Source organism: Corvus kubaryi, unplaced genomic scaffold, assembly GCF_017639235.1.
Source record: "Corvus kubaryi isolate FWS band 111438036 unplaced genomic scaffold, C.kubaryi_AGA036_p1.0 37232, whole genome shotgun sequence".
Taxonomy (NCBI): Eukaryota; Metazoa; Chordata; class Aves; order Passeriformes; family Corvidae; genus Corvus; species Corvus kubaryi.
The window spans coordinates 4272233-4290329 of record NW_024581066.1 but is presented as its reverse complement, the minus strand read 5'-3'; the positions used below and the strand labels follow the sequence as shown (position 1 = coordinate 4290329).

At 42.6% G+C, this 18097-nt stretch overlaps 1 protein-coding gene and 1 long non-coding RNA gene across 2 annotated transcripts in view; one reads left to right on the top strand and one right to left on the bottom strand.

The window, feature by feature from the left end:
* The window catches only part of KIF26B (kinesin family member 26B), a 286178-nt gene extending 269023 nt beyond the window's left edge, over positions 1 to 17155 (bottom strand). Inside the window, exons 1-2 of the mRNA XM_042023023.1 lie at positions 16840 to 17155; positions 16183 to 16584 (exon numbers count right to left, since the gene is read on the bottom strand). Of these exons, the coding sequence (XP_041878957.1) occupies positions 16183 to 16584; positions 16840 to 16902 (465 nt within the window). The 5' untranslated portion in view covers positions 16903 to 17155. The remainder of the gene's footprint in view (positions 1 to 16182; positions 16585 to 16839) is intronic.
* Positions 16436 to 17895, top strand: LOC121662153. The gene is made up of 2 exons (XR_006015217.1): positions 16436 to 16524; positions 17149 to 17895. It is a non-coding gene; the product is annotated as an uncharacterized LOC121662153 (long non-coding RNA).
* Positions 17896 to 18097: the final 202 nt, after the last annotated feature.

Here is an 18097-nt window from a genome sequence, read left to right as displayed (position 1 = left end):
TATGTAAAGAAAGGAAGGGCTGTAAGGCAATTAGCAAGTCTATGTTTTGGGTGCTTTAACAAGTCTCCAATTGCCTGAAAGGATCCTTCAAGGATAAAGGGAACCACAACATCCAATACTGCTTCACCCAAGAGAAGGGAGGCCTTTAACAAACACTGGAACAACTACAGATGCATTTCACCCTTGTTTTACACCCTGCCATTTCAGAGTCACTACAGCTGAGAGAACAAAAACAGTGATGGGGTCTGGTGCAGGATATACAGTTCACAATTAGCATAATTATTTTCCAGTTAACTGTACGTGCACTGCAATATGTTTCCCATGGATTTTCTACCTTAATTCCCATGCTGGTCTCCAGCTCTCTCACAGCATGCCACTGGAAGTCTGACATAAAAACAGTGTTCTAACAGAGCGTGCAGGTTGCCACAGATGGTTCAGATTAAGGGCAGCCTAACAAGCCATTCCACAGACAAAGAGGCAGCACATCCAGCACTGCCCACACCGAGCTTGGTGTCTCCAAACACCTCCCTCAGGGGACACTGCAGCACTGACACCCAGCTCACCAGCACAGCCACTTGGCTGGCACCCATGGGCCGGAGCCGCAGGGCTGGACTCCAAAGGCCAAGCAAAGCGAGCGCGTACCTGCTAAGCAGCTGTCCAGCAACACTGGGGTTTGTGCTTTGGGGAAAGTTATTCCTCTGCATTCAATGCAGCCAGCATCAGAAGCCCTTTAAAAGACCCTCTGCTGCCTAGAGGGATGTGCAACATTTTTGTGAATCCCAGCAACATGTAGTGGACTCTGGTAGGAACCACAAGAAATACGTGAAGACAACCAGTTTTGAGGAGCTCTGAAGAACTTGTGCAAAACAGCTACAAAAGTGAAGGCTGTTAGAGCAGCAACATACATTCCAACACTCTTTAATAATGGATGATAAATTTCAACGTTACCCAAAAAAGTTACTATTAATGTAACAGCCAGCAGGAAAGCAGGCATTAAGCAATTTACCCATGATGGAAAATGTCTTTATTTCTTGTTCTTGGAGTGCCGTTTTTTTCTGAGATGAAACTTTGTCAGAAAGAGACAGCGAGATCACTCTACAGAATTGCAACAAAACATTAACCTGGTTTCCCAGTCACTTGGCAAAACTGCAGACAACAGAGTATCTCAGTGTGCTTTCTGCCTACTGTTCTCAGGGTCTCAACCCGAGGCTCATGAGGGTTACTGACAGGATCTAATAAATACCTCATAAAGATGCTTATGTTTGGATCAGAAAGGATGAAAACAAAAAAATTATAGATGCTTTTTTTTTTTTTTTGCTTAACAAGCATCATGACAACAGCAGTTAAAGCAATACAATCCTCAATGAAGACAAAGAGAATTAAAATCTGAAAACTAATATTTTTGCGGTTTAAAACTTGTGGATAATGACAGTATAAAAGAAGGTCAAGGGAAAGAAAACAGAAATGGAACACATTTGAGATATGTAAGCCAATACAAAGTGTTACTTGTAAATTCTAGACATGTTCTCAAGACATATTTACAAAAAGTAGAAAAACGCTTTCACAAACATTTACTTCTCCACTGGAAAGAAAGACACTGAACAATCTATTCCAATTAATGTTCCAACTAATTAAATGACAAAGGCCTTCTCTTCTGTTCTTTAAGATTCAGTTTAATAGCATTTATATGTTGTCAAGACTTACATCATCCATTTGATCTCTGGAAAGTCAGAGAGGCAGACAGAATACGAAACAAACATTAACAAACACTACATGAATACAGAATACAGAATACCTAACAGCATGCCATTTGCACCAGCAAACAGCCAAGGACAATTAAATTATTCATAGACATGAACTGTCCAAGGTAGGAAGAAAAAGAAAGAGAATTAATAAACACACTCCTGAAAAAAATCACATAAAACACACCTAACCCCATTAGAAATTTGTTGCTGTTGTTAAACTAACAATTTCTGGTACCAGACAAAGAATCAGAAGTCAAGGTCTTTCCAAATAAATTTTTGTTATACCTGGGTAATTAGTTACCATATATTCAACTGCTATATTCCAATTCCTTTAAGGCTGACAAGCTTTGAAATGCAAACCACAACTCCCTTCTCCCTCTCTGTACAGAGTCAGAAAAGCCAACACCTAGTCAGCATAGAACTGCTGCAGAATAAGATGACCAACATTAGCAAGAAAGGGAAAAGTCTATTAGTCAAGATCACAAGCAGGTAAGAAACCCGGACACCATTTTATGCATCTAATTAGTTCACCACGTTGCTCTGTATCTCTTTGCAGCTGTAAAAATAGAAGAGTCAAATATTTCACTCAGATGAGAGCTATGTACGTACTTCAGTAACGGGCACATTGGTGTGAATATTTACAGTTGTGTGAAATCCTGTGACTTCTGTGAGTATCTTAATGTTACAGACCACCTGACTACCTCTAAGAGCATCTGTCCTCTTCCACCAAGTGATTAAAAAGGTCTTTTCCTATGGAAAATTAAGTGGGCAAAGTCCCACTCCACACCACCAGCAAATATTAAATATTTTTGCTGAAAGCCAGCAGGACATACAGAATTAGCCCGAGGGCAAAGGCTAAGACAGCAAGAAGCTAAGGGCTCCAATAACGAAGCAACATTTTAAGAGAGCTGCAGCAGCAGGGTGGAGCAAATAGCTGGAGACAGCCATCAACATCACAGCAGGGTGGTGGCACAGGACATCCATCCTCACCTCAGCTGCACCCAAACTCCCTGTCAGATTTATCTGCATCACCATGAAGGCAAACTTCAGCTAAAGTGCTTGTTAGTGTAATCCAGTAGCTAAGTTTTGTGTACATGCTAAGTCCTTCTGGCCTAGCACAGTGTTACCTTTCTGCTACTGCATCAGAGGTTATCATTTTATATTCCTGCAGGTAAATTCACAGCAGCTTAGAGCCCTGAAGTTTGACATATTGGCTGGAACTAAGAAGAGCAGGGAACTTATCAGGATCTTTATGTACTGGGAATATATGCTAACTACAAAAAATTGCCTATTTTTTTCTAGGTTGGCCAGAAATTCTACCCTGATCTCGAAAGACCTTTCCCTCAAAGCTTAAATTACCAGAGTTTCAGTTTCAATGACACATTATCCTAGAAAATCACCTCAAATATGGAAAAAATAAAAAAATATGTTGAAGAAAGGCAAGAAGCAAGTCTGATTCTCGTCATGAATCAGTGATGTCCTGTGATAACAAGGAAAAGATGAGGCTTTACTTCAGCGCAAAATAGATTTGAAGACCGTCTCGCTGCCTTTTGAGGACAGTAATTATGGCTCTTCAAAAAGGAAAATAGTCCAAGACTTCCATTTTCCAGCCACTGGAACCTCTACTAAAACAGCCACAACAAAATAAAACAACAAAAACCAAACCATGCTTATTACTTACCTTTAATTATACATGTGTCTAGTTAAAAACCAGAATACATAAAGCGCATTTCATTTTCGTTTCCTAGAAGACCCATCCTTTACCCTGAAAGCCATCTTATCCCATTTCAGAAAGCTGTATGTCTAATCAGTGAGAAAACACCAGGAGTTCTCCAGCCATTGCTGCAGAAAGTGCAGGAAAAGAAATATATATGCACATACATACATAAAGAGAGCAAACTCATATAAAAGCTGCACCAAAGCAATGAATCCTATCCTCTCATTTCATATGGAGGTGGGTAAATAATGGCACAACAGAGATCTCATTCATGCAGGGGTCTAGGGTATGCTGGGAAGTCTCAATGTGACAATTTGCTGCAGATGCCTGCTTAGAGGAGCCATTTATCAGTGTCACCCATGCACATTACTACACACAGCTTCCTCAGCAGCATGATTCCACACCAGCTTTCCACATAGCACACTCTAGTCCTTGATATTTCAGGCACAGAAATAACCCTTATCTAGGCCTTAGCAGCATGTGCTTATTGAAACAATTTGTATTATCCAGAGCACATGCGTTTGGAGTAGGAAAGCAACGAAATTTATTTCCTTTGCTGATAAAAGGAACAGCAAATTAAGAGAAGTCACAACAGTTTCCCTCCTGCTCCCTCTCCTCTTTATAGTCCTGTTTAGCTCATTGCTTATAAACAGCTAACACAAGTATTCCCATCAGTAGTGCTGACTCCTGGAGGATACAGGCATCTTGGATGTTTCATCTCTTGTTATACTTAAGTGGAATCTTAAACAGGCAAGACAGTAGCAGACCGGGCTAGGAAGAACCAAGTAACTAGGACTGACAAAGAAGGATGGCAATTTAAAGCACTTCAGTCTGTAAAGTGCTTCATTTGGAGTCATCAGTGCCAGTGCACTCAGCCTTCATGTGTACTCCCCCACCTTTAGCTGTCTTCTCACACCTTAAGTCTATTCTATTCTGCTTTTAAAGTATTAACAAGTACTGCTACTTAATAGCATGCCTTAGAGTGTCTAGTATAATAATACCCCAAAATTAGTAAGCTTAACACTATAAGAACTCAAATTAATCTGCAAATCAAACTTTTTTTTTTTTTTCCTTCAGAGACAGGCAAAGGGAAAGGAAAAGCCAGACTGAATCAATTCCTATTGCTGATGCACTAAAACATGCATCATTTATTTGTTATGCTGGGTAAAATTGCTAATGCGATGAATTGAATTCCTGTTTCATACCAAATCTCAAATTGACGTTATGGAACATAGATGTCTTTGTGACTGGTAAAAAGAGATACAAATCAATTAGGCGTAAGAAAGAAACCCCAGTCACATCTTTAGATCACAGGACGCACCAGCATCTTAGCCTTTGGATAAAAAAATAAATTTCAGAATGAACAATACTCAAGTGCATTAACAGCTTTGAGTTAATGCTTTCTACTCTTCTGGCTGCTTGCTGATTTCTGTTTTAAGAAAGAGGGATGGGCTGAGAGACAAAAAATTTTAGGGGTATCTTTTTTAAGGAAAAACAAAACAACCTTCATAGGAATAATTTCTGCAAAACTTTAAAGTGAGGTCAGGCTTTTACAGAACCCAAGTTTACTACCAATTTCTCCCTGTTTCCCCAGCACGCCACCTGTCCTATGGAAGCACTGTTGCCTAGACCAACTTCATTCCCATCTCCACACCTTGTATTCTTCCTCTCAAAGCCCCATATTTCTCCTTGGGCCTTTTCTATACTCACAGCTGCTTATGTTTTTAGGACACCAAAATGTATTGGCCAGTCTGCCATAAGTACCTACCTCACTTGTTGCAACTTTCAAAATTATTAAAAATTATTGTAAAGTCAAACACTGAACAGTTCAACAATCAAAAAAAAAAAAAAAAAGAAGGAAAAAAAATTTTTTAAAAAAAGGACAAAGGAGAGATGTAATCAAATACCTGTAATAATTAAGCTCTTGTCAAGACCTTACAAGAAGCAGAAGACAACTGTTCATTTAAAATGGGAAAGCATTTCAAGGAGTTGCCTGCCCCATCTCATATTCCTCACCAAACAGACTCTTTGCCAGAGCACTGAAATCCATGACTTTACAAAGACCAATTCTAAAATCAAGCAGAGCCTTATTCTCAAGGTGATACAGAAGGCCCCCAAAAGCCAGTTTCTTCATTTACCCACCATAACTTCTTTCACCCACCTCTAAATCTAACCCAAAATCCAGAGAATTTTTGTCAAATCCGTTATTCAGAAATGGATTTGACACCCAGGAAAAAAAAAGGAAGTCTTATTAGGCATACTAAAAGTACAGCTCTGGATTTAGGCTTACCGCCCATGCTGCAGAACTGCTTACAAAGCCATCATTAATGGCCTTCCAGCTACCCATCATTTCCCCACGTTCAGTCTGCCCAGACAGCTAGCTATTCCTTTCTAACAAATACCATTTTAATTGTATCTCCTACTTTGTTAGCCTTCTCGACCTCCAGTAAAAGCCATCTATGGTCTAACAATCTCTTAAATCTGACACTCACACCAACCAGCACACTTGCATGCCTTCCTGCTAGGTTCACACGTACGCAGGCTTATTGTCAAGAATTTCCATTAGAAATCTAACAGCAGATGAGACTAACTGACAGCTTTAGGGCTAATGGGGAGAAAAAAGCAAGGAGGGAGTGAAAAGGGAGAGGTAAATAGCAAAGAATATGTATGTGTATTGTAAATGTCCCCCGTCACCAAAGACTTGATTGCGCCTTTCTGGTGCCAGGGCTTCTCCAGTCCCAACACCTCCCTCTGAGCAACAAATGCCAGCCACACAGCCTCAGCCTCTGTTAACTCTTCCTGTGGGAATGCTGCCAGCAATCTCAGCATATTAACCCTGGGAATACTAACATGATTTAGAGGACTTGTTAAATTTTAATGATACCATTAGAAAAGAGGAAAACACACACGTCACAACTCCCACTTTGGTGCATTTGGCTGCTGAATAGGATATTAATGTTTTTCTTTGCCCATCACTATTAAATGAGCAGTGAATCTAATAGAGACATGAAAAGTAATGACTTCTATTCTCACTCTTCAGCACCTGCTTAAAGCCAAGGCTGCCTTATTGCCCACTAGGCTTTCTACTGGAGTCCATCCAGTGGATGGAGTAAACTGGTAATTCTTTCAGCATTTGGCACTTAAGAGGTCAGAGGTTCATTTAGCCAAGAGGCACAGAAAAATAAAAATGTCCAATTGACATAGTAGCATGCAATCATCCAGACAATCAGTTAGCAGGCAGAAGTCTGCTCTCCTGACTAACTTCAGCATAATAAAGTCTGAGTTTGGCTTTGGTAAGACAGGAGTTTGCCCAGGTGACTTAGGGGAGCCAGGACAGAAACATGCAGAGGCCAGTTCTGCCCTGCTTTTAATAATGGACTCCAAGCAACCACCTTCTTCAGCACTGCAGGAATCACCCTCATATCTTCAAGTATACCTGTGATAAAAGGAATGGGCAATTCCCACCAGAACAACAAAGAGGCCCACAAAAACTGAAGGTTTGTATTCCTGAATCCTTGCTCATCTTCAGCCAATTTTGAGGGTGGTAGAGAAAGGGTGAATGAAACATGCACAACTTTAACTCCATTCTGAGGCAGCTCTGCTCAGACAGCTCTGAACAAAGTTGAAACCCCCAAACCACTGTGAAATTTCACTTTTTCTTCAGGAAAAGAAAATATTTACTGTAGTAGATATCAAAGTCTCCTTTCATTTGCTTTTCCCCAAACATTCATGTGAGTAGAATTTTGTTCCAGTGCAAGTCCATGGAATAGAGAAGCTGTTGTGAATACTCAGGTGCAAGTAAATGATCATGTCAAAGTATGTATTATTTAGGGAGAAAAGGGAAACATAAGTTAGAGTAGAGGCTTGCTATTAACAGATCATAGAAAACCCACAGGTCAAACACATTTGTAAGAAACAATACATATAAAGCAAGTTCCTCTTGAAGGTAATTCAGAAGCCAAAACACAGACTGTATTCCCAATTTAAAGTTTTCCTACAGAAAAGGAAGCTAACTTTCCTAGAGCTAGATGGATGTTTTACATCAGTCATGTTGCACTGGATACAGATAACCTACATTCAGCAGACACAGTTCCTTTGATACACACCACCAGCAAGAAATTTAAAGCGTTTCCCAGATGCACACTCGCTTTGGCTTGGAATATTCTTTTATTAGAATAAAGTAAATTTTCGAGGGCAGTTGACACTTTTTACCTGAAACAACAAATCTATTGAATAAGATCATTCACCAGACACTAACAAAACAGATACCATGTAGCCTGTAAGTTAAGTGAGCAGACTCAGCCCTTCTTTGTTTAATACGAAGGTGTGACAACTTTAAACATGGAATACAAAAATCTTATATTAACAAATGCTTTATCTAGAAGTGTCGAGCTCCTTCTGAGGAAAGTCTTTTGTTTTCAAGGTGAATTGCAAAAGAAATCCAGTTTAATACCCCATTGGTTTCCTCAGGTCTCTTGAGCAGAATTTCCCTGGCAATTTATTATTTTTAAACCCACAAACACTACTACCAAATAGAGTTTCAGACGAAAGCTGAGAAGAGGAAACCAGTCTGAAATTTCTTCAGAATAAAGTCTTTTCTCTTTCCTCCCAGAAAACATAAAATATTTTATAATATATAAGAAATTCAAGATCAACCATATACTATGTGATTTAATAATACAGATTGAACATAAGATCCTAGTGACAGTGTGCTGGTTTCAGCTGAGGTAGAGTTAATTTTCTTCCCAGTGGCTGATATAGGGATGTGTTTTGGACAGCATTTTGTGCTGAATACAAGTGGAGCGATGGTGTTTGTCTTCCCAAGTCACTGTTACGTGTGATGGGGCCTCCTGGATGCTCTCCTGGACACAGCTGAACACCTGCCTGCCCATGGGAAGTAGTGAATTAATTCCTTGTTTTCCTCTGCTTGTGTGTGTGGCCTTTGCTTTCCCTATTAAACTGTCTTTATCTCCACCCATGAGTTTTCTCATTTTTACCCTTCCCATTCTCTCTCCAATACCTCTCATGGGGGAGAGCGAGCGGCTGCCTGGGGTTTAAACCATGACAGACAATAAAAATAAACACAGGTGAAGACAAAAATAATCTTTGAGAAGTATACCAATGCTGGAACAGTAAGTAGTTTTTAACAGCCTTACTATGCTGTATTATTTTAAATAAAATAAATTGAATTCTCACACCATAACAATAAATTCAAGCTGAAATTGAACATCTCTATTCCTTAAGACTGATTCTTTTGTATAGCTGGTACCATATTTTCTTTTACTGTCTCTTTTGTAAAGTAATTAAAAAGTAATCCCTATATTCTGTACTCCAGTTACAATGGAGGCTACAGTTGGATGCATTGTGCGGCTCTCATCAGTAGCTTTCTCAGAGATCACTGGCTCCTTGCATCTGCTGTTGTATTAGCACATCTAGTCACTCCCTGATCAAAAGGATCTGAGTTTAGAAAGAAGCATTATTGAAAGCGTTTGAACTATCTATCATTTTTATAATAACTAAGGCAGGGAGCAATCACTGTGTATTCACACAGGAGACCTGCGGTGATGCTAACTTGTGACCTTCCTATGGAGAGGACAAAGGAAAGGCACATGGGAAGCCCACAAGGGGCCAGGACGTCTTAGACCTGCTCAGCCTGAACAGCATGCCTGCTGCTTTGAAGGCATGCAAGTATTCCCCCGTTAGAGGCATATCATACATAGAGCTGTGGCCTAAATTAAATCCTCCTGATTTTCCTGAAGTCCAAATGCCCTCACTAAGGTCAATTTCATGTAAGTCAATAGACTGACAAGGTTCAGATCCAGACTGAAGCAATAGTTCATGCGATACAAGGGAAAGAATTTTCAGTTTCTGATATTTCTTGCAGTGTTTCAAACAGCCTTCATGAGAAGTTCAGAACAGTGCAGTCAACTTTTCCCTGCTCTATGAAGTGCCTTGTGTTGGTCTGATTTTACTTAAAGAAACTTCAAACACTCTCTCCTCAAAATATTACTAAGCTATACTGTAAAATTTTCTAAAGAGGAGAGTGGAGGGAAAAGAAGCATTAGCAAATACGTATCCTGGTTGTAGATGGTAAAAGAGATTACAACTGTACAAAAAAGTCTGATCTGTATCAAGTCTGATTATATATTTCAGGTTTCAAAGCCAGAGACAAACAATTCTTAGCAGCTTCACTATGCTCATAGTTATGAAAAAGAAAACAAAACCAAACATGGTTTAATGTAGGAAGACTGCATAGAAAGTAATTGAAAATAAAAATGGGCAACACAAGTCATTGGGGATTTGAGTTCCATAAACCTACAAATTAAGTGCAGCCATGGTATGATTACCTAAAACAACCTAGCTCCAATAACCACCCCATGTTAACAGGAAGCATTGGATGAAACATTTCCATGTCTTTCAAATGTGCAAGCTGAAGCTTCTGGAGCAAGGCAGCGTTTCAACGTGTGACCGCAGCAGACTACTTGCTGTTATTGCTTTACCACTGCTTTCTAGAAGAGCAATACTTTAATTGGGACTTCCACCAGTGTCACAGTGCGCCAAAAATTTGATCCAATACTGGGACAGACTGTGAAAGACACCTCTAAACTTTCTGCTTTTAGGATATGACTCTGTATGTTTAATTTGAATTAAGCAAGCTGTAATTTGTAAAAACACCCTGATAAACAATCTGCTTTTCGGTAATCGGGATATTTCTTGAATTGCAGCTTCAACAGTGAATATTGTGGGCTAGGGATTATTTATTCAGTGGCAAGAGGGGAAGGCATATGCTTGTGTTCCTCCATTTTAACAACATCAATGCCTCTCAAGCCACAGATGACACTAGTAAGATGTAAGCTAGCAATTTAACTTAGAACATCTCTTGTGCTTTTGACACATGGACCTCATGTCACAAAATGCTGCAGCTCTGACTACATCATTATGTAGAGCATGACAGTCAAGTTTATTGTGGTGGCATGCTGCAGGTTCAGTGCTTGGAAGCACCCCAATTATATGATGTCAAAGGCTATGTGCTGCTGATGTGGCAAAACCGCCGTGTCTTTCAGCCCTGCAATGTTCTAATAATCTGCTGATGCTGGCGTGACTCCCATTGCATGCCCATGGCCCACACTGGTAATGTGTGACATTTTTTCAAACACTGTCTGGGGAACTCAGATGGACAATCTTTGTTCCTTCTCCCCTTCCAAAACTATACACCAAAGTTCTATGCTTATTAAACAAGATTTCTGTGGACACTGCAACATTTACTTCCAAGGAAATATAAGCGTATCTGAAGATACGAGGTGATTTTGGACATCAGTGCAGCATTCATGGCATGCATAAAGCACCTTGAAGACATTTTGTCACTTAATAACAGCCCAGCATGAAGAGGCCAGTTACAGACTCAGCATTGACTCTGTATTTCTGAACACAATGTTTTCAGATGCACAGCCAAGTCTTTGTTAAAAAAAAAAAAAGAAAAAAAAAAAACATCTTTCTCCTTCCTAGAGATTTACTTCATCAATACTTCCCCCTTCGCCCTCAACAGCTCTACGGTCTAAAAGTATTTTCTTTTCTCATGGGAAACACTATAGTTTCAATCCACTAAATATAACCATAGGCCAGTTTCTAATTTCCAAGGCACTTAGTAATGACAAGCCTTTTTCATCCCATAGAGAAAGCTGCAGAGCTAATGGTTTTGACAGCTTCCTAAAGAGCAGTCTTTACCACACAGCATCTTCACCCTCACCTCAAAGACATTTGCAAGCTCAGAAGAAATAGTTCTATTATTTCACATGTTGACACCACGGATTGCAGCAGCAAGACTTCCAGCTGCTCCTAGAAAAGGGCTTGCATTAATTCATCAGCAGCAGAGGCATATCCGTTTGTCTCCTCTAGACCTCTGCAAGCAGCTGTAATTTCAGTGCAAGCGAAGTAGCTCGGTTTCCCAACTCTGCCAGGAAGCGTACAACTGTAAGGAGATTCGCAGATGAGTTATGCTAAATGTGACCTGTGATGCAACACAAAAGAATGGTTGCTGTTGCCTAAACTTTAATGGAGTTAATCCTCCCAAATGCTGACAAATTACCGCCTCTGGCCATTTAAAATCACATTTCTAATGCAATAATCCTATCTGCATTACAATGAGTTGGGATGAAATGATTAGGTGCCTGAGATTTTTTTGCACAGTGAATTAAGTCACTATACAGACTGGCCGTGCTTGTTCACAAATTAAAGGTCTGGACAGAAATGAAATTCCATTATTCTGCCACTTGCTAAGCTTTGAGGAAGGGTTCATTACTGTCCTGCCTGTACTGGGAATGTTTCTAAAGTAGCTACCAGCTAACAGAAACCTATTTTTCATTACATCAGCTTCAGGGCTTTCTTCATTATTAGTAATTATGAGTAATTTGACCACTAAACAACCCTGAAAAAGAAGACTAATTCCACAATATGTTAGCGGGGAAAAAAAAAAAAAAATCAGATAGTGCCAGTAAATTGGTGAAAAAAACCAAAACAAAACTGTACCCTGAATGTAAGTCCTTTCCTTCCCTCTTGTGCTCAGAGGGAAGGAAAAGACTGCTCAGAATTTACCCAATTCTTATACTCAGAAGCACAGACTTTTTAGGTAAGGGAAAGTCCACAATATAAACCACCAAACAACATCAGTGCTATCCATCTTTACTATTTATAGTAGGATCCTTACTTCCTGACCCAATCACAATATGCCCAAGCAGCAATTCATGTTTACACACACAAATTACCTCGGTTTAAAGGCTGAATTCAGGATTTTTGGAATCCCATACTAAGAAATTTACAACCGTCAGCTTGCGAGCATTCTTATTAGCATTCAACTGATTATTAACACACAATTTAATTTGTTACACATCCATGTAGCAACTCTTCAACTGTTAGATGCCTGTGAGGTTAATGCTCATTGAAGACAGGTGATATCACAGGTTTGAATTCAAAGCAAACGGATTTCACACAAATTTTGATATAGGGAGTATGAGGCCATAAATTTCTATGCTAGGACTTTGTCTGATGCCCTCCTAAAAATACAGCCTAAGAAAAAGCTTAGCATAAAAAAAAAAAAAAAAATCTGTATTAGTAATTTGAGACAATCATCATGCAACATAAACCCCACCAACAACAGGCACCAAAAGCTCCAAGATGCCCTCAGTCACAAACTGCAGTGTGCAACTATATCAACCACCTGTGCTAATCAATTCCCACAGGCCTGCTTCGCTTGGGGGTTACAATAAGATTTAATTCTCATAAAATATAATCCCTTCTATGCACGTAATTGCTGAACATCATTAAGTCACATCTGTATCACAAGAAGAGGAAAAAGAAACAATAAGCTTTTAGCACTATTCTTCTTGCTATTGGCAGGGAACCTGGCATTTTAAATGGCTAAAATAAAATAATGTAATTATAATTATATATTCTTCACCTTTGTGTCTCACCAAAAAAAAAAAAAAGAAAACCACCAAAGTTTCCATCCTTTTGATGTATTAGGAGAGAATGTTTCTATTTAAAACAGAAAGCTAAACACCTCAACACTAACAATGACCTAGTCAGAAGCAGTTTGCTGTAGGTTAAGTGTGGCTTTTTCTCAATCAAATGAAAAGCTTCAGTAGATAGCTTCATGCACGAAGCCTGCTCTGTTTATGAAGCAATTAAGTATACTACTACACTTGACAGCTATACACAAACCTTTACATGATTGCACACTGTCCAAAACATCGGTGTAGGTTCACATTTGGATAGGTTACTGCAGATTCCAATATCTGCTACTAGATACACGTTAAAACACAGATACTCTCATATTCTGCTTGTTCGGCAACACACACTATCCCAGATCGTAAGCATTTCTAAATGCAGCATAAATGGGAAACAGGTGCCACAGACTATACTTATAATACCATAGAAATTTCTAAGCTGTCTTCAACAGCAACAACACAAAATATATGTCAGACATGGTTGACTAAAAGATGACAGATAGATTTTAAATGCTTCATTTAATAGTTCTAATAAAGGCATATCACCAATTAGCTGTGTCCTATGGGCACCACAGTCTTGAGTTGCAGGATGCTTTGCAAGTTCTGAGGGAATACCCAGAATCAGGACTATGATCTGCTCCTTCTTCTACTTAACTCAGTCACAGGATCCATTCCACACTCAAAAAACCCCATATTTCCATAGCAGCAATCAAGAGCAGATCTCACAGGACCCTGAAAAAATGCCAGCTACATTAACACAGTGTTGTAGACTCAACCCAAACCAAAGCTAGTTTTTGGCAGACACAAACAGGTTTCCACATTCTTGAGAAACCCTGTACATCTCACCCTCAGAAGGGATCCCCAGAGTGTTACTCAGCACACACAGAGGCAGCTCACAGGCCCTGACTGAACTAGCAGAGCCCATGCCAACACCTTGCTTTCCTCAAAGTAGACACTGATAAGGCTACTCCATGACATCAGCAAGAGCAAATTTCCAAGACCACCACAGTATAACAAATCCAAAGAAGCAGCACCAGCCATGAAGTTTGTGTCCCACATCACCTAGCCCAGAACCTCACTCTGCTGGGCAGCACCTGCTGAAGGCAAAAATCACAAGCCCAGAAAGTTAACAGTCATAAGCCAGAAAGGATGAGAGAAAGATGCTTCTGCAAACAGTCACAGCCAGCAGCACCCACCATAGACGGGAGTTGTGTGCCAAAGGCTGGGGTACCTCAACAGGATTGAGCCTGCAAGAGCTATCAAGCATAACAAACAGGGCAGAGGGTCACCAATGCCCATGAAGACCACCTAATTGTGCCTCCTCCCTTGCTCCTAAATGCACAGATTGGATAGCACTTTGGTAAGTGGCACTCCTACAGAACTGGAAGGTTTGGAAAGAAGGTGTAAAAAGAAAATAAGAACATGGGTAAGGAGGACAAAAGGCTAAAGATTGGCCTGTCCAACACCATCAGCTAAACTAAGCGAACAGCAGAACAAATAACAGTAGAAACACAAGGGTAACCTCTCAGGAAGGCTAGGATGGGCAACATCAATCACTAGTGCAGTAAGGGAACCCTGTGCAAGCATTCACACGACTAAAATCAGTCAATTTCTATTTAACACTGTGCCTTGATGTTAGTTTTATCCTCCCCTCCACCCCAAATCTCAGTTATTCTAATGGCTCCCATATCTGTATCAGTAATTTCCCACCTATACTCACAGCTGGTAATTACTGTCAAATCACACAGCCTGAAATTTGACAAGATTTTGGTACAGGGCCACATTACAGTGAATCAACCATGTATTAGTGGTTAAATTCACTATTAATTTTGGTGGATCCACCTTTTCTCTTTCATGAATAATTCAGTCAAGTCAGCTCTTGAGACAAGGTAACAACCAGCCCTAGAGTCTTTTGTTCATGAGAGCACCAACTCCCTCTCAAAGAGCACATAAATAAATCATGGAGAGTACAACACAACAGCAATACCAGGGACCTTTTCTCAGAAGTTGGCTCTTTTCCATGATACCTCTTTATTGTAACCACTAATGAAAACTCTTTGAAGTGCAAGAGTAAATATTATCATTTGATAGTACCTGGACCCAACAAGGCAAACAAAATTACATTGTACTGCATTCCAGGAGCTGTAGACCCATTCACAACACAACGCTCACAGGGTTGCTATGGAGGAACCCAACGCTTACTATTTTAGTAGTATGTGGTCAGCCAAGGGCTGCTGGTCACTCCTTTAGGGCTGTTAGCTTTAATCATATATGCACAACAAACAGGAAAAAAACAATGCCAAACAAAACAAAACCAAGGAATTTCAGAGTATGCCTTTGGAAGTACAAATACCCCAAGAGAGGCAGAAAGCAGGTTTCCAACTGTATTCAGGATCGGTCAGCTCTTAAAACCTGAGACCAAATGTCAGAAATGCACACATCCTCTTTAGGCACAGGATTATTCAACCCAACATTCAGGGTCCAGCAGCTTCAAGTATTTTCAAGCCTTATAGGGAATAAAAAAAAAAAAAAAAAAAATCTGGCACTTCTCTATAAGAGAAGCATCACCAAGTTATCCTTCTGCTAAAAGAGAAGGAGAATTGGGTTCAATGCCCTGGTCTGCCACAGCCTCACTGGGTGACCTTTGGGCTCACACAGCATTTTGATGCCTCATGTGAGCCCAGAGCTACAGGAGGGTTTCTCCCTCAATGGAGGTAGAAACCACTGGCGTCAGACCGTACGTACACACCTTATCACTAAGTTGGCTGCCAAGTGCCAAGTCTAAGGATGTTTAGTAAATCCATCCTGTAGGAATCAAAGACAGCAAAAGGGCAAGGGACCAGTGACTCCAATGTAATATTCCCACCCTTACTTATCCCCCCTCCCCGAAAAAAAAAAAAAAAAAAAGCGCTCAGGAAATAGCACAGAACCGCTGTCAATACAATGAGAGACGGAGAAAAGCAGCGTGCTGAAAGGACTGTCACAGATGCCCCTGAAGCCAGGCAGCCCTCCGGAGACAGAGACACTCTGCTCCACATGAAGCAGGAGGAGGGGATGGAAAAAGGGAACAAGACCAAGAAGGGGAGACCACAAATAAACCCCACAGCGCTCAGCGGTGACAGCGGCAGAGGGGAGCCCAGGTGGCCGACAGCCCCGGCGGCTGCTGGGGGCCGCTCCGGGCACAGGGACCCCCCGCCTCCCCCGGCCCCGCGCTCACCTTACTGCTTACGGGCCCGGGGATGAGGAGCTTCAGTGCCTGCCTCTTCAGCTCCGCCAGGCGGGCGTTGCAGTGCTCGCACCAGACGCCGCGGTCCGAGCCCGGCGAGGAGCCGCCGCCGCTGCCAGAGCCCGGCGAGCCGGTGCCGAAGCCCGGCGAGCCGCCCAGGGAGCCGGGGGAGCTGGTGCCGATGCCGGGCGAGGCGGGTCCCGGCGAGCCTGTGAAGGAGCCCGGCGAAGAGGTGCCGGAGCCGGGGGACGGGGTGCCGGAGGAGCCCAGGGCAGAGCCAGCTCCCTCCGGCGCCGGGCGCCCGCCCGCCCGGGACTCCTCGTACGCCTTCCGGTACCAGCTCTCGGGGGAGAAGGGGGCGGCGGGCTTGGTGGGGGAGCAGGGGTCCGTCACCTGGAGCGGGAGAAGGAGCAGCGGGTCAGGCAGGGAGGCGCGGCGGCGCCGGCAAGTTTCGCTCGGACGCTCCGCGCCCGCGGTGGCCCCCGCGCCGCGCCCGCCTCCGCGGGGCGCCCCGAGCCGCCGCCGCCCCGCACCGCGGAAGTTGCGCGGGGCCGGGGCACGATCGCCGGCAGCCGCCGGGAGGGAGGCGTAGGAGCCCCGGCACGGTGGCGTCCACCGCTCCGAGCCGCCCGGGCGCCGACAACTTACCCCGTATTTTCTGCTCCGCGCCGTGACCGCAATCCTCTCCTTATTTCCAGCCACTGAATTCATGGTGGCTTCGCAGGGCGGCGGGAGAATTTCCTAGAGGTTTCCCAGCCCGCATCCGAAGGGAATAGCCGGTCCCGGGAAGTCCCCCGTGGAGCGGGCGGGCTTGCTCCCTCCGCCGCCTCCGACGGGATCGCTCAGCCCCAAGACACCCGTCAGTTCTCGGGAAAACGCTTGGGGCTGGCGTTCTCTCCCGGTCGGTTTTCCTTCATTGTCTCCCCTCTCATTCCCTTACAACCCTTGTTTTCACAGAAACAGCAACATCCAAATCAGGAGCGATCCCCCCGATAGGCAGCACAGCTCTCATCCGCAAGTGAGGTGAAGCATCCAAGGTAGTCTGGGGAAGGCGAAAGAAGGAGCGGGATCCGCGCTCTCCCAAGCAGAGGCGCTTTCTGCCTCCGCTACAGCGGCAACTTGTTCCCTTCACCAAGGTTTGTAACTGAGTTAAAAGAAATCCTCCAAAAATATCGGGATCCAGGCTCTGGGAGGAGCCTCCGCGCCCCTTGCAGCCAATATCCTCCTGCCCATTTGTGCCTGACAGTTTTGCAAGGGAGGGAAGGGAAGACCCGGGCTGCGGAGCCCTGTGCGCTCCCCGGTCAGCGGCGGAGCTGCAGGGCTGGCGGCGCCGGAGGCTGCCAGTAGACTGCCAGAGCCTCACCGCTGCTCTGCGCGATGCCTCGGCTGCCGGGAGGGTCCATTTTATTTTGCAGTATTTCTTGATTGACGTCTGTGATTTCCCCCCGTTCTTGAAAAGGGCGGGTGGGTGCGAGGAGGGGGGAGAACCTTGTTGCTTCCACCGCACTTATTGGTTAGTTGCCTCTATTCAGGCTTTAATGAACATGATTTCACAAGTGTTCCCAATCTTCCCTAAATAACTAGGAAAGAAAAGCAAGCTGTATTTATGACCGTCACTGGCATCTCTTTTTCATGTTGTAATTTTACGTGTATTAATTTAACTTGCAGTCAAGGGCATAATAAATTGATCTCTTAACAATGAAATTCTACAGACTTGTGTCCCTGTTAATTTTTCCTTTCTAATTATGATTTCAATTTGCTGATCATGTGTACCTGTTACCTATCCTTTTTTATTTCAAATCCTGTAGCATCTCTAATAAATCTTCCCCCTCAAAATGAGTTGCTAATTTTCTCAGAAATGGAGGCAATAAAGAGCTAAATGCCAGATCCCCTGATAGGATCATAA